General features: G+C 35.8%; 1 protein-coding gene across 6 annotated transcripts in view; it reads left to right on the plus strand.

Moving 5' to 3' along the window:
- Positions 1 to 18,119, plus strand: part of UBR3 (ubiquitin protein ligase E3 component n-recognin 3) — a 222,489-nt gene that overhangs the window by 134,349 nt on the left and 70,021 nt on the right. For 5 of the 6 annotated variants that reach the window (XM_082465322.1, XM_082465321.1, XM_082465324.1 and 2 more), the window contains one exon: positions 13,416 to 13,565. The exons of the other annotated variant lie outside the window; for it this stretch is intronic. In XM_082465322.1, coding sequence (XP_082321448.1) covers positions 13,416 to 13,565 — 150 coding nt within the window. The remainder of the gene's footprint in view (positions 1 to 13,415; positions 13,566 to 18,119) is intronic. 6 annotated transcript variants of the gene reach the window in all.

The raw sequence follows: 18,119 nt of genomic DNA on the forward strand, positions 1-18,119 counted from the left end.
TATGTTGGTCGCTCTGATTGTAAATTTGTTCTCTTTTGAGGGATGGTGCTGCATCTGTCATTTCAAGTCAGTCATCTGTGCTGTGGTATATTTCAAAAAAAAAAATACAGCCCATATATGTAAGTTATGTTTTGGTTATTTGTTCCATAAATAAGACCCACTGATACCAATCTAAGACATTAAAAAAAAATATGCTTAACATATCATACAAAACTGTATGAAAGCAAAGCTTATCATCTCTTCCTACCTTCCCATTTAAATCTCACCCCTCCGGGATAAACCATTATAAACAGGCTTTCTTGTTTCACATGAATACGTTTTGTTTCTATTTGTTTTTCCTGAAATAAAATTTTACTGTATATAATGCTGTACAGTTTGCTTCCTTTTTTTTTCTTTTTTTTCTTTTGGCCTGCGCAGTGCGGCATGTGGGATCTTAGTTCTCCGACCAAAGATCGAACCCGTGCCCCCTGCATTGGAAGCACGGAGCCTTAACCACTGGACTGCCAGGGAAGTCCCATGCTTCCTTTTTTAAAAAAATTGAAATATAGTTAGTGTACAATATTATGTTAGTTTCAGGTGTACTACATAGTAATTTGATATTTGCATAAATTATGAAATGATCATTTTAAGTCTAGTAACCATCTGCCCCCATACAAAGTTACTACAGTATTATTGACCAGATTCCTTATGCTATATATAACATCCCACTGCCTTATTTATTTTATAACTGAAGGTTTGTGCCTCTTAATCCCCTTCAGCTATTTTACCTCCCACTCCCCACTCCCCTTCCCTCTGGAAACCACCCATTTGTTCTCTGTATCTATGATTCTGTTTTCATTTTATTTTGTTTTTTTACATTCCACTTATGAGATCATACAGTTATTTGTCTTTCTCTGACTTACTTCACTTAACACAGTACCGTCTAGATCCATCCATATTGTTGCATATGTCAAGATTTCATTTTTTTATGGCCGAATATTATTCTGTGTGTGTGTGTGTGTGTGTGTGTGTGTGTATGTATATCACATCTTCTTTATCCATTTCATCGGTCAGTGGACACTTAGATTGCTTCTGTATCTTGGCTATTATAAATGCTGCTGTGAACATTGGGGTACAGCTTCCTTTTTAAAAAACTTAACAATGTATCATGAATATCCCTGCAAATTAGTATCTGTAGATCTCTTTTAATCCCAGATATCATTATGCACACGTGTGCTTGCATATGTATGCAATGTTATATACACAGGATTAATATAAATATTTTTAATCCATATTATTTTTCTCTTCTTCCATGACCCATGATTACAGCTTGGTTTGTGTATTCTTGTGCTTTTCTCTGTATTTATATAATTATATACAAACATACTACAATTATATGTTCATATCAGGTTTCCCCTCCTTCTTCCCTCTCCCCCTTTCTTTCTTCCTTGATTTTGATCATTGTTTGCTTTACCAAATGGGATCACTTTTTGCTGCTCTCTACCTCAGTAATACCTCCAGGTGTTCTCTAGTAGTTCTGATTCAGTAGTACTCAACTTTGCACATTAGAATCATTGTATCCCCCGTAAAATAATATCTGTGCCTGGGATCCACTATAGACTAGTTAAAGAAGAGTCTCTGGGAGTGGGGCTCAGTCATAGGAACCTTTTGAAAGTTCCCAGCTGATTCTTATGTGCAGCCGGAGTTGAGAACCACTGCTCTAATTTGTTTCTTTTCCTTCCATTCCTTTATTTGAGGGGATGGAGGGAAAGCTCATAATAGCCCATAATGAAGTACTTTACTCAGCCACCTCTCTATTATTGGAGATTCACTTTGTTTTCAGTTTGTTTTTTATTTTGCTGTAACTAACAGTGCTGTGGTAAACAGTCAACATAAGTTTCTGAAATTGGTATTTCACTTTATATATCTACTCTTTGGTAGCCACTAGATGGAGATAAGTGTTTATATAGTTTTAATACCTATTAACTAATAATTTTAAAGAACCAGTTACAGTGATGTAAATCTGACATTAACTCAGGTTTTTTTCCATGTATTGTCAATTAAAGATACAAAAAGTTCTTTCTCCCGAAATTTTTTCGTTTAGGAATTAAACATTTTCCTATAAAGCTAAACTTAGTTTTACCATATGATCCAGCCATCATGTTCTGAGGTATTTACCCAACTGGTATAAAAACTTATGTCTACATGGAAATCTGCGTATGAATGTTTATAGCAGCTTTATTCACAATTGCTCAAAACTGGAAATAGTGAAGATGTCCTTCAATAGGTGAAGGGATAAACAAACTGTGGTACATCCGTACTATAGAATACTGTTCAACAATAAAAGGGACTGCTGTATCAAGCTGTGCAAAGATGTAGGTGAATCGTAAATGCGTATGCTTACTGAAAGAAGCCTGTCTGAAAAGGCTACATACTGTATGTTTCCAGTTACATGACATTTTGGAAAAGGCAAGACTATAGAGCCAGTAAGCAAACAGTGGTTGCCAGAGTTTGGGAGTGGTAATGGGCTAAATAGGTGAAGCATAGGGGATTTTTTAGAGCAGTGAAATTATTCTGTATGATACTGTAAAGTTAGGTACATAACACTATGCTTTTGTCAAAACCCATAGAACTTTGTAACAGAGTGAATCTTTTTTTTTTTTTTTTTGGCTTTCAGAGGCAGTATATTTGAGAATGGAATTTAGAATCAGATTTAGATTTAAAGCAGTCTCTACCACTTACAAATTCTTTAGTCTTGAGCAATTTACACATACTAAGCTTTGGTTTTGCCTTCTGTAAGCCAGGAATAGATCCACACACTCATAGGATTAAGTAATATAATGTAGGTAAGTGCCTGGCATGCTTGTTCCTTTCCTTCTGTATGATGCCAAATGGCTTCAAATTCTCAGGGTGTGATAACCAATCTGATTGGGATTTCAGGCCTGGGGAGGGGTGAGAGAATGGGGACCGAGAAGCTGATTAGCCAACTGTCTCTATAATGGGTTTCTCTACAAGTGATTTTCATCACTTTCACATTAGTGACAACAGATGCAATTCCCAGACCAGTGAGAGTTCCTCCATATTGCTTTAGCACTGAGGGTTCCTTCAACCTGGAACCGCATGGCCATCCAAGACATTTCTTTTTTTTTTTTTTTTTTTTTTTTCACACACACACACACACACTGTATTTTATTTTTACAAGAGATAAATAGACTGACACCAAGCATTGTACATGGATGACCACAACAAAAGCAACAATGATTGCAATTACCAAACATGAAACACACTCATACTATGTCATAATATTGACATTCAGTCCAGTAATCCTCCACTGTAACAGCTCCTTTACTTTGCAGTGAAAATTGATTTGTATATTCTTTGCCTCTGAGTCCTTGTGGGATTTTTTTTTTTTTTTTTTTTAAATTCAGACAGAAAGTCACAAAAATTATACTCATCCTCATCAGTTCACTCAGTCCCATGTAATTAATTGTTTTTTTTCATCTTGATCTTTTGTTAGCACTTTTATGAGTTCATCAGTTTTTCATCAGAGTTCTGAAAATGCTTATTCATTCAGTTCAGCAGTACAGTCAGTTACCAGAAACCTGTACTTGTCAGAGTCTTTTCCATGAATTTCTTGAAGATGAAACCCTTTTATAGGAACATATTTGCAAAATCATCAGAGTACACCCAGAACTGTCTGTAAATGACAAAGGACTTAAAAATGACCACGGTAAAAGATTTGATGAAAGTTCATAATAATGCAGTTGACAAGAAAATTAGTTATTTCTGAGATATACATTTTAAAGTAATAACTAGGATTATTACTTATAACATTATACCAGAACATATAAGATTTTTAGCAATTTCATGTAATGTCTGAAACATTTATATTAACATATTTCCATACATATTTCCATACAAATACAAATATAAGATTTTTAGAAATTTCATGTAATGTCTGAAACATTTATATTAACATATTTCCATACATATTTCCATACAAATACAAATATAAGATTTTTAGGAATTTCATGTAATGTCTGAAACATTTATATTAACATATTTCCATACAAATAACCCAATGAAAGTTTAGTATTAGTTGTTTTGTTTGCTTTTTTATACTGCAGGTTCTTATTAGGCATCAATTTTATACACATCAGTGTATACATGTCAATCCCAATCGCCCAATTCAGCACACCACCATCCCCACCTCACCGCAGTTTTCCCCCCTTGGTGTCCATATGTCCATTCTCTACATCTGTGTCTCAACTTCTGCCCTGCAAACTGGCTCATCTGTACCATTTTTCTAGGTTCCACATACATGCATTAATATATGATATTTGTTTTTCTCTTTCTGACTTACTTCACTCTGTATGACAGTCTCTAGATCCATCCACGTCTCAACAAATGACTCAATTTCGTTCCTTTTTATGGCTGAGTAATATTCCATTGTATATATGTACCACAACTTCTTTATCCGTTCGTCTGTTGATGGGCATTTAGGTTGCTTCCATGACCTGGCTATTGTAAATAGTGCTGCAATGAACATTCGGGTGCATGTGTCTTTTTGAATTACGGTTTGCTCTGGGTATATGCCCAGTAGTGGGATTGCTGGGTCATATGGTAATTCTATTTTTAGTTTTTTAAGGAACCTCCATATTGTTCTCCATAGTGGCTGTATCAATTTACATTCCCACCAACAGTGCAAGAGGGTTCCCTTTTCTCCACACCCTCTCCAGCATTTGTTGTTTGTAGATTTTCTGATGATGCCCATTCTAACAGGAGTGAGGTGATACCTCATTGTAGTTTTGATTTGCATTTCTCTAATAATTAGTGATGTTGAGCAGCTTTTCATGTGCTTCGTGGCCGTCTGTATGTCTTCTTTGGAGAAATGTCTATTTAGGTCTTCTGCCCATTTTTGGATTGGGGTGTTTGTTTCTTTGATATTGAGCTGAATGAGCTGTTTATATATTTTGGAGATTAATCCTTTGTCCGTTGATTCATTTGCAAATATTTTCTCCCATTCTGAGGGTTGTCTTTTCGTCTTGTTTATGGTTTCCTTTGCTGTGCAAAAGCTTTGAAGTTTCATTAGGTCCCACTTGTTTATTTTTGTTTTTATTTCCATTACTCTAGGAGGTGGATCAAAAAAGATCTTGCTGTGATTTATGTCAAAGAGTGTTCTTCCTATGTTTTCCTCTAAGAGTTTTATAGTGTCCAGTCTTCAGAGTGAATCTTAAGTATGCAAATTAAAAAGTCATTTAGGAGGTTGGAGGTCTCAGGATGGAATACAGAATGTATCACGAGAATCTAACTGTATATTACAAACGTATGAAACAACTTCACTGAAGGGGATGGGAGAAAAGGTACTTAACTTGGAAATGAGTGGAATTGCTTAAGACTGAAGGCAAAAGGAACTGCACATAAGCATTGTACTGTAGTTGATAAAGTTTCTGCCATGGTGAATGGGTTAACTGTTCTGAAACCACTGTACATGTATACTGAAATTGAGCACTTACCGTACAGGCGTACCTCATTTTATTGTGCTTTGCTTTATTGCACTTTGTAGATACTGTGTTTTTTACAGATTGAAGGTTTGTGGCAACCCTGCTTTGAGCAAGTCTATTGGTGCCATTTTTCCAACAGCATTTGCTCACTCCATGTCTCTGTGTCACATTTTGGTAATTCTCACAATATTTCAGACTTTTTCACTATTATAATATTTGTTATGGTAATCTGTGATCAGTGATCTTTGATGTTACTATTGTAATTGTTTTGGGGTGCCACGAATTCACCCATATAAGATGGTGATCTGAATCAGTAAATGTTTTGTGTGTTCTAACTGCTCCACTGACTAGCTATTCCCCTGTCTGTCTTCCTTTCCTTGAGCGTTCCTGTTCCCTGAGGCACAACAATATTGAAATTAGGCCGATTAATAATCCTACAGTGGACTCTTAAGTGTTCAAGTGAAAGGATGAACTGCACGTCTCTCATTTATAATCAAAAGCTAGAAATGATTAAGCTTAGTGAGGAAGGCATGTCGAAAGCTGAGATAAGCCTCTTGTGCCAAACAGTTAGCCAGGTTGTGAATGCAAAGGAAAAGTTCTTGAAGGAAATTAAAAGTGCTACTGCAGTGAACACACGGATGATAAGAAAGCAAAACAGCCTCATTGCTGATATGGAGAAAGTTTCAGTGGTCTGGATATAAGATCAAACCAGCCACAACATTCCCTTAAGCCAAAGCCTGAGCCAGAGCAAGGCCTTAAGTCTTTTTAATTCTGTGAAAGCTGAGAGAGGTGAGGAAGCTGCAGAAGAAAAGTTTGAAGCTAGCAGAGGTTGGTTCATGAGGTTTAAGAAAAGAAGCCATCTCTGTAACACAAAAGTGCAGGGCGAAGCAGCAAGTGCTGATGTAGAAGCTGCAACAAATTATTCAGAGGATCTAGCTAAAATGATTAATGAAGGTGGCTACACTAAACAATAGAGTTTCAGTGTAGGTGAAGTAGCCTCATATTGGAAGAAGATGCCATCCAGGATTTTCATAGCTAGAGAGAAGTCAGTGCCTAGCTTCATAGCTTCAAAGGACAAGCTGACTCTTTTGTTAGAGGCTAATGCAGCTGGTGACTTTAAGTTGAAGCCGATGCTCATTTACCATTCCAAAAATCCTAGGGCCCTTAAGAGTCATTCTAAGTCTAATCTATAGATGGAACAACAAAGTCTGAATGACAGCACATCTGTTGACAACATGGCTTACTGACTATTTTGAGTCCATTGTTGATACCTACTGCTCAGAAAAAAAAGATTCCTTTCAAAATATTACTGCTCACTGACAATGCACCTGGTCACCCAAGAGCTCTGATGAAGATGAATGAGATCATGTTATTTTTCATACCTGCACTATTTATTCTGCAGCCCATGGATCAAGGAGTAATTTCGACTTTCAAGTCTTATTATTTAAGAAATACGTTTCTTTTTTTCTTTTTAAAAAAATATATATTTTATTTATTTATGTGGTTGTGCCGGGTCTTAGTTGCAGCAGGCAGGCTCCTTAGTTGCGGCTCGCCAGCTTCTTAATTGTGGCACGCATGTGGGATCTAGTTCCCTGATCAGGGATCGAACCCGGGCCCCCTGCATTGGGAGCACAGAGTCTTAACTGTTGTGCAACCAGGGAAGTCCCAAGAAATACATTTCACAAGGCCATAGGTGCCATAGATAGTGATTCCTCTGATGGAGCTGGGCAAAGTAAATTGAAAACTTCTGTAAAGGATTCAGATGCCATTTAGAACATTCATGATTCATGGGAAGAGGTCAAATATCAACATACATAGGAGTTTGGAATAGGTTCATTCCAGCCCTCATGGATGACTTTGAGGGGTTCAAGACTACAGTGGAGGAAGTAACTACAATGTGGTGGAAATAGCAAGAGAACTAGAATTAGAAGTGGAGTCTGAGGATGTGACTGAATTGCTGCAATCTCACGATAAAACTTTAACAGATGAGGAGTTGCTTCTTACGAATGAGCAAAGAAGGTGCTTTCTTGATGTGGAATCTACTCCTGGTGAAGATGCTGTGAAGATTGTTGAAATGGCAACAAAGGATTTAGAATGTTACATACACTTAGTTGATAAAGCAGTGGCAGGGTTTGAGAGGATTGACTCCATTTATGAAAGAAGTTCTACTCTGGGTAAAATACTATCAAACAGTATTGCGTGCTACAGAGAAATCATTCATGAAAGGACGAGTCAATCAATATGACGGACTTCACTGGTGTCTTATTTTAAGAAACTGCCACAGCCACCCCAGCCTGTAGCAGCCACCACCCTGCTCAGTCAGCAGCTGTCAGCCTTGAGACAAGGCCCTCCGCCAGCAAAAAGATTAGACTTGCTGAAGGCTCATGTGGTGGTTAGCATTTTTTAGCAATAAAGTATATTTTAATGAAGGTGTGTACGTTGTTTTTTCTGGACATAATGCTATTGCACACTTCATAGACTACAATATAGTGTAAACATAACTTTTATATGCACCGGGAAACCAAAAAATTCATGTGACTCACTTTATTGCCATACTTGCTATATTGTCATGGTCTGGACCCGAACCCACAATATCTCTGAGGTGTGCCTGTAAATAGATGGCAGATGATTGGAACTTGATTTCTCACTGTTGGAGTGGGAGGTTACAGCTAAGCAAGGGAAGAAGCTGGAATGTCCATGTTTTAATGGATTAGAGTTGGAGACATCAGTATGAACTCACATTTAGGTTAATATAGATACAGGTGAAATTACATATGTATAAATATTTATGGGTTTGTGCATATACACAAGTTAGTATGCAGACATAGTTTTCCTTGCTGTGTCAGTGGAGAGGGCCTAGAAGTAAAGATACTCCAGTAGAAACAAGCACACCCAGTGCCCCAGATCTTGGTTTCTAATACAGTTCTCCAAAAATATATGAAAAATTAAAATAAAAAGGAAGCAGATCTTGGAGAAATGGTTACTTCTAGAACTGGGGCAGGGAATATGCAAGATGAGCCTGGAGCATCTCGTAGCTCTAGGAAGTTAGGAAGTACTAAAAACACACACACACACACACACACACACACACACACACACACACACATATTGGTGGGTGGGAGGTGGGGCAGTATGTCAGAGGGACTCAGAAGCTGACTGAAAGTACTTCCAAAGGCCAAATTGGACCAATTTGAACAAGAAAATAAAGTAGTATTGGATTATAACCCTAAGTATAAAACGAATACCTATGAGTTCATACTTACATAAGTAAAGGATTGAATAAATAAACGAATGAGGGAGAATAGACAAATTTCCCATGCTAAAGAATTCCAAGTAATTTATGTAGATTTTCACCCTCAAGGAGGTGGAACATAACTCCCTACTCTTTTTTTTTTTAAAAAATTTATTTATTTATTTAGGCTGCTCTGGGTCTTAGTTGTGGCACGCGAGACCTTCACTGCAGTATGCCAGCTCTTAATTGCGGCATGCGGACTTCTTATTTGTGGCATTGGACTCTTAGTTGCCGCATGCATGCGGGATCTAGTTCCCTGACCAGGGATCGAACCCAGGCCCCGTGCATTGGGAGCATGGAGTCTTACCCACTGGACCACCAGGGAAGTCCCTAACTCTGTACTATTTAAGTGTGGGCTGTGCTTAGCGACTTCCTTCTCAAAAGTACAGTGTGGAAAAGGGGAAAAAGTAACTTTACAGGAGAGAAAGTTGGCAAATACTGCCTAAATCAGATGATCAAGGTCAATATCAACAGTAATAAATCATGCTGATATTATGTACCCTTGATAGGATGTTGATGAGAATGGTACTTTACCTCAGTGGTCCTCCTCCCTCAAAACCATAACCTCAGACTAATCTTGAGAAAAACATCAGACAAATTAAAATTGAGGAATGTTATACAAAATACCTGACCAGTATTCCTCAAAACTGTCAAGGTCATCAAAAACAAGGGAAGTCTGAGAAACTGTCACAGCTAAGAGTAGCCTAAGGAAACATGACAACTAAATGTAATACGGTATCCTGGATGGGATCCTGGAAAAGACATGACACTAAATGTAATACGGTATCCTGGATGGGATCCTGGAAAAGAAGAATGAGGCTAGGTAGAAACTAACAAAATCTGAAGAAAATATGGACTTCAATCTATATTTAATCTATATATGGACTTTAATCTATATCAATAAAAATTGCTCAATAATATATCAATATTAGTTCACTGTGACAGTCATATCATGCTAATATAAGATTTAAGGGGAAACTGGGTGTGAGGCATATGAGAACTCTGTAGTAGCTTCAAAACTTTTCTGCAAATCTAAAATTATTTTAAAATGGTATTATTTTTAAAAAGGGAATGAGAAGTTCCTCTCTGTACCAAGTAAAAAGAAGAAGAGGAAAGCAAGAATGTTAGTAATAAAAATGACGATCAGTTCAGGACAGCCCTGTACATCTTTACCAGAATTAATGATATTGCACAGCAGGAGTTTTACAATAGTGGCAGTTGTCACAGGCTTCGTAGTAGAAAACAGTAAACTCTAGTATTGTGCTTAGTTTATAAATAGTAACTCACCTGGTAGGTTACTAGCAAATACTCAGTTGTAGTTAAAAATTAAAGTGTATTGTGTGTTCTTAAAACCAAGCATCAATTTATGCAATAAAGAAAATTCTCCGTGCCTACCACTGGGCTGCAGACCACACTTTGCCCTGTGATGCTTGTGTATGGCAGTTGACTATTCCTCAGGGAGGGATAATGTTTTCAAACAAAAATATATTTCCCATGATTCTGAGGGCACTAAATATATCATCCCTACATCATTTTCCCATTCTTTTCTCCATGCATCCACAAAACTCCATAAACACAAAAACAAAACATGTGCCAAGAATGATCTGATAGTTGATTAGTTGGGATTGGCCTGAGCTGGTGGGACAACTTGGCTGTGTTCCAGGTGGGCTCTCTCCTTCTCCAGCAGGCTACCCCAGACTTACTCTCACGTAAGTGGTATGGTCAAGAGAGAGAGGGAAAGAGAGATATTGGGGGAGAGATTTTGATGGAGAGCTATTGAGAGAGAATATACAAGACCACTTTAGGCCTAGTCTTGGAAAGGCATGTTATTCTGCCACATTCTCTTTGTCTAAAGCAAATCAAGGCAGCCCATGTACAAAGATTGGGGAATAAATTCTACCTCTTGGGAGAAGTTGCAGAGTTACCTTGCAAAGATCTTAGATACAGGGAGGAGTGGAGAATTGGGACCATTTTGCAGTCATTCTAACAGAATGATTGTAAGTAGAACTTGGTGAGTTGAAATAACATTCAGAAGAATCACCTACTTAATTCAGATAGATTCTTGTCTGTTCATGTTAAACCAAACAGATGAGGTAACTATCGCTTTATTAATTTTTTTTGCCTTATTGTAATAATATTAATTACAGTAATTTAAAACAGGCACTTTTGTTTTAAAAGAGAAAGTGTCAATTTTACACCGAAACGCATTTAAAATTTTAATTGTATTGGAAGTCAAAGTAGAATTTAAGAATTGAAAGGGTTATTAGTAGCAAGAATGTTTTCATTATTAGAATGGCCTCTGGTAGCACTTACATTTATCATCTTTGACTATTACTGTATCAGTTTTGTATGTGCCTCCATTTAGTTTACCTAGAGAAAATCATTGTAATCTCTTCATTGTGTCAATTTGTAGGATACATCCTTTTAGATTTTATTTGGTGTGGAAAATATGTGCAGATGTTGATGTGTACATGTAGTTGGCAGAATTAAGTATCTTTATTTTAATACTTATTACAGAATATACCCAGTTATGCTGTTCATTTAATTGGGCTTAAAAAAAACCTTTTTATTGAAATATAGCATATACCTAGAAATGCTCATTTATCATGAGTATAGAGCTATTACACGTATAAGTGTGCATGTGTCACGAGTATAGGGCTCTTTGAGTTTTTAAAAACTGAATATCACTGTGTAACCAGCCTCCAGATTGAGAAACAGAACATTACCAGCATCCCACAATCCCTCTTCATGTTCTCTGTCACTGTCTCTTCCAAGAGTGGCCAGTGTCCTTACTCCTAATCCTATACATTCGTTTTGCCTGTTTTTGTTCTTTATGTAGCCATTTATATCTAATATGCATTCTTTTGAGGCTGACTTCTTCAGAACAGGGTGCTCTTAATTGATATTTTTTCATGTCTTTATCTATAGGTGAGAAACAGTCATTACATTTGGTCATAGGTCATTTTAAAATCTTAACTAAAATTTTGAAATTGGGTACTGGAATGATAGAATCAATCATAAATTACCAATAATGTATTTTAAATCATTGTAGGATTAATGAGTTCTATAAAGCAGTAATTTTCCTCTTTTAAGAAGTAAACTATAATCTTTTTAGCTTCTTGAAGGAAAAAAGGGACATTAGTGTCTGTAATTATTAAAGTTAGAATTAAAATAAAAATACTGTGCGTGTAGAAGATTGTAAAGCCTTACTTTTAAAAACTCTAGAAAAGGTAACTTAGCAGTCTCTTTGATAACAATTTTGGTATTAGGATGTCCTTGAAGTTTTCAAGTTAATTGTACCAAGATATAAAAGAAGGAAAAATATCTTTGTGTGTGAGATAGAGTTAATGAAATTCTAGTTCTTTGGCACTTAACGTGAGACTGAATTATTTCATGTCACTTTAATCAGGTATTTCTGTATTTGAACTTGAGAGCAATCAGATACATCCCCTCTTTGAAACTTGAGATCAGTCAGACACATCCCCTCTTTTCTGTACTAAAAATTTTCCCCTAAAAAACAAAGTAATCACATGTCAAATCTTAATGGCCCCTGGTACTTCGTTTGAAAGCTTCTTTTCATTTTGACCCATTAATCTTGTTTTCATAGACGTTGAGCTTTCTGGTTTTGATTCTGTTCAAATATTGTTGATTGTTTTTTCTCTGATTTTTTCATTGGCTTCTTTTTTAATTTCCATTAATTTTGAGCATTATCCAAAGTTCTGTTTTAGGTTTCTGCCCCTTTTCCTCTCAGTCTTAATAAATATCAGATATATGTTTATCTGCATGAATTCTTATTAAAACATATGCTAACTTGACATCTTTCTTTTTCGATGTCTGTCATTTTTTAACATATTTATTTAGATATGCTTCAATCTTTTAAACATGTCATAAATCATTTCTGCTTCCCTGATCTTCCTAGTCCCCTCTACTCCTACTCCTTTCTTTGCCACTATGGATGTCACTGATCTTCATGAATTTAAGAATTTTTATCTGGAAATGATTATTGACTCAATATTTTATTTCTTGCTGTTAATGACATATCACCAAAAGATTACTGTTATTTTCTATAATAGTTCTCCTTTATTAATATATATGGTCATATATAAATGTTTTCCCTACATAAATAAATATATATTGATAATTATTATCACTAAGATATAATCACTACAATTAAAAGAAAGGAGAAATAGTTTGTTCCTCTTTTATCTCCTAATAAATATTGCCATTTCTTTCCAAGAGCTGCCATGTTATTATAAATTTCCCCTCTGAGGTGCCTCAAAGAAAATTAAGACAAATGATCTCCCCCTTATTTCCTTAAATTATAGTATGAAAAAAAATTTTTTTGGATACAAATATCTTTGCATCTGTGTTTTAAGATTTAATTTTATGTGTGAATGATACAACATCAAGTGTATTTAACCATATATTATTTAAAGTCTTTTCATTATATCAATTCTTTGCATTTTTTGTCTTTTTCTGAGTATTTTAGCAAGATAACTTTCCCATAGTTTTATTACTATATACATTTGTTTATTTGAAGTTCAAAATTATTTTAGCTTGATTTTTTTTTGTTTTCCATAATTTCATCGAAGAGAGATTTTTCTTTTCAGGAATTAAGAGCTGCAACTTTTTCCCCTCAGATTCTCCAGAGAGTGATATTCCTATGGAGATCACCACAGCAGAACCACAAGTTTCTGAGGCAGTATATGATTGTGTTATTTGTGGACAGAGTGGCCCCTCCTCTGAAGACAGACCTACAGGACTGGTTGTACTGTTACAAGCATCCTCAGGTAAAATCAAAGTAATTTTTTAGTGGGACCATTTTAGAGATGAAGTATTTACAATAGATTAATAAATATCTCTGTTAACTAAAAGCTATATTTTTGTTTAGATAATAATTATAGATCTATAGCAAGGATCTATTTAGATCTGTTTAGCAGAGATTCTTAATCTGGTTTTATCTCACTTTCCTGGACATGAGTGTTGGAAGAAGCCTTTAAGAGAATATGCTACACAGTCTTTTTCTTTAAAGTGTGATGGAATATAACCAATGCTAGGTGGCCAAAAACTGAGTTCAGCTTTCTTGGCAATTTAATTGATCTAAAATCTAGAAGCATTTTAAGCTCGTAAATATTGTCAATTTAAATATTTTAATTATATAAGGCATATTCAGGTAGCTTTGCCCTTATTTCTTGAGCTTAGAAGCATTCGTTCTTGAAACAGCCTGCAGATTGATATGTTTGCCAATCTATAGTTAGAACAATTAAAAAAAAATTTTGAAGGATTTGTCTGAATGCTCTCTATTCTCTGCCATATTGAAGTATTTTGAGGTAGTGATAACTATGACACTCCAGTCCTAATGGATGTAATCCTTTTTCCACAGGAGTATGTGTGGAGCAAAGAGAAATAAAAGACTTACATATTTCTCCAGAGCATTTTTTTCTAGGGTGTTTACTCTCTGAATTAGTAAAGTGGAAAGAGTTAAGATATAAGACATTCCTCTGAATTCAGATACAGGTATTGCTTGACATAATCTGGCCAAGTTTGTTGCTTTCTTTTAAATATAGAGATAATACTGACTTCAGAGGATTGTTGTGTTGGTTAAGTAATGTAATATAGGCAAAAGGATCTAATATGGTGCCTGGTAGATTAGTTTCTCCTCTTACTACTCTCCTTGTTTAAACATGAAATTGATCTGGGAAACCCTCACTGAATAGGACATTGGAGTAGAGCTGTCAAGACCAGAAATGCCTACTAAAAAGGAAATGTGTGGGAGTACTGACTAATTTTGCAGCTACTTATCTTTTCTACTATTGTAAGGAAATCAGTTTATTAGATTATTGCCACTTGACTTTCTATAACTTCTTCACCAAATACTGTATAATCACCAACTTAATGTTTTATTCATTCATTCATTCATTCATTTCACATACATTTACTGAGCACCACTGTTACAATAAACAAAACAAAACAATATCCCTGCCCTAATGAAGCTTATGTTATTGTTTTAGACTGTTACTTGTTCATTATTTTATATTTTTAAAGTTGCTTTGATTTGTTACTTCATTTAATCCCCTTTTAACAATTTTGTACACTATCTAAATTTATTGGTATTAGATAATTCCACTATACCACAGCTCTTTTATCATTTCAAGATAGGAGAAAAAGAATAAGAAACTACCATTAAAAGCATTAAACCTCAAGGGTGATTTTAACTGGGAATTATAGCCGGGGAAATCTCTGGCTGTTTCTTTCCTTTCCTTCTGAGTCTCACCCACCCACTGACATCCTCTCACCTTTTACCCCTCTTTACTTTTTCCTTACTTTTGAATTCTTTATTTATTTTGATTTGTCTCTTCTCTTTTTCTTTTATCTTTTTACATTTGAATATGGAAACTTTTAACCATGTACTGATGTAAAGAGACTAGTAAAATGAACCTCCATGTCCCCATCAGTCTCTAACATTGATCAACTTGTGGCTAATTTTAACTTATTTATTCTCTCCCCCTAGAATTATTTTGCAGCAGATTCTAGATATCACTTTATTTCAGCTGTAAATATTTCACTGTTTCTGTTAAATAGAAAGGATTTTTTTTTTAAAAAACATAACCATAGTCACTCCTAAGTAACTTAGTTCCTCAATATCATCAAATATATAGTCAGTGTTCAAAATTCCCTAATTGCTTCTTATTTATTTTGTTTAATTAATTAATTTATAGTTGTAGGGGCCCCTTGTAGTCTTTTAATTAATAGGTTCCCTTTTCATCTTTCCTGTGCCTGTCTCCCTGCCCCCAAATGTATTTTACCATTTGAAGAAATTGGTTCATTGAACATTTTTTTAATCAATATTTTTTAATTGCAGTATAGTTGATTTACAGTGTTGTGTTAATTTCTGCTGTACAGCAAAATGATTCATTTACACATATATATACATCCTTTTTTAAAAGAATATTCTTCTCCATTATAGTTTATCATAGGATATTGAACATAGTTCCCTGTGCTCTACAGCAGGACCTTGTCATTTATCCATTCTGTATATAAAAGCTTACATCTGCTCACCCCAACCTCCCACTCCATCCCTCTCCCAACCCCCTCCCCCTTGGCGGCCACCAGTCTGATCTCTATGTCTGTGATTCTGTTTCTCTTTCATAGATAGATTCGTTTGTGTCATATTTTAGATTCCACAGATAAGTGATGTCATGTGGTATTTGCCTTTCTCTTTCTGACTGACTTCACTTAGTTTGATAATCTCTAGTTGCATCCATGTTGCTGCAAATGACATTTGTTCTTTTTTATGGCTGAGTAGTATTCCATTGTACATATGTAGCACATCTTCTTTATCCATTCATCGGTCTATGGACATTTAGTTGATATCCATGTCTTGGCTGTTGTGTATAGTGCCGCTGTGAACATAGGGTTGCATGTATCTTTTTGAATTATAGTTTTGTCTGGATATATACCTAGGAGTGGAATTGCTGGATTTTACGGTAATTCTATTTTTAGTTTTTTGAGGACCTCCATACTGTTTTCCTTAGAGGTTGCACCAATTTACATTCCCACCAACAGTGTAGGAGGGTTCCCTTTTCTCCACCCCCTCTCCAGCATTTGTTATTTGTAGACTTTTTAATGATGGCCATTCCAACTGGTTTGAGATGGTACTTTATTGTAGTTTTGATTTGCATTTCTCTAATAATTAACGATGTTGAGCATCTTTTCATGTGCCTATTGGCCATCTGTATGTCTTCTTTGGAGAAATGTCTCCTTAGGTCTTCTGCCCATTTTTTGATTGAGTTGTTTGTGTTTTTGTTGTTGAGTTGTACAAGATGTTTGTATATTTTGGAAATTAAGCCCTTGTTGGTTGCATCGTTTGCAAATATTTTCTCCCATTCTGTAGGTTGTCTTTTGACTTTGTTTATGGTTTCCTTTGCTGTGCAAAAGCTTGTAAGTTTGATTAGGTCCCATTTGTTTATTTTTGTTTTATTTCTGTTGCCTTGGAAGACTGACCTAAGAAAACATTGGTACAATTTATGTCAGAGAATGTTTTGCCTATGATATCTTCTAGGAGTTTCATGGTGTCATGTCTTATGTTTAAGTCTTTAAGCCATTTTGAGTTTATTTTTGCATATGGTGAGAGGGTGTGTTCTAACCTAACTTCATTGATTTACATGCGGCTGTCCCCAACTTTCCCAACACCACTTGCTGAAGAGACTGTCCTTTTCCCATTGTATATTTTTGCCTCCTTTGTTGAAGATTAATTGATTAGGTGTGTGGGCTTATTTCTGGGCTCTCTATTCTGTTCCATTGATGCATATGTGTGTTTTTGTGCCAATACCACACCTAGATAAATGAAATAGCGAACAGAAAAGCAATAGAATCAGCAAAACCAAAATCTTGAAAATTTCATCAAAATTGATAATTTTTTTAGCTAGACTGACCAAGAAAAAAAGAGAGAACACACAAATAACTAAAATCAGAAATGAAAGTGGAGACATTACTATAGACTTTACAGACATAAGAAAGACATATGAGTAATTTTATGTCAACAAATTTGATGTCCTAGATGAAATGGATAAGTTCCTAGAAATACACAAACCACCAAAACTGACTCAAGAAGAATAGGAAATTTGAACAGACATTAAACCAGTAAAGAGATTGAATCAGTAATCAGAAACTTCTCAACAAATAAGAGCCCGGGACCAGGTAGCTTCAGTGGTGAGTCTTCCAAACATTTGAAGAATTAATCCCATTCCTCCTTAGATTTGTCCAAAAAAAAAAAAAAATTAAAAAAGAGGCAGAGGATGGACTTCCCTGGTGGCGCAGTGGTTAAGAAACTGCCTGCCAATGCAGGGGACATGGGTTCAATCCCTGGTCCGGGAAGATCCCGCATGCCGCAGAGCAACTAAGCCGGTGCACCACAACTACTGAGCCTGCGCTCTAGAGCCCAAGAGCCACAACTACTGAGCCTGCGTGCCACAACTACTGAAGCTCGCGCACCTAGAGCCCATGCTCTGCAACAAGAGAAGGCACCACAATGAGAAGCCCACGCACCGCAACGAAGAGTAGCCCCCGCTCGCTGCAACTAGAGAAAGCCCATGCGCAGCAACAAAGACCCAACACAGCCAAAAATAAATGAATAAAATAAATAAATTAAATAAAAACCCAACTAACTACTCTATATTAAAAAAAAAAGAGAGGCAGGGAACACTGCGTAACTCATTCTCTGAGGCCAGCATTACCTTGATACCAAAGCTAGATAAGGACATCACAAGAAAAGAAAATGATAGACTGGTATCCCTTATGAATATAGATGTAAAAGTCCTTAACAAAATTCTAGCAAACCAAAT

Source organism: Balaenoptera physalus (genome assembly GCF_965194825.1).
Source record: "Balaenoptera physalus genome assembly, chromosome: 6".
Taxonomy (NCBI): Eukaryota; Metazoa; Chordata; class Mammalia; order Artiodactyla; family Balaenopteridae; genus Balaenoptera; species Balaenoptera physalus.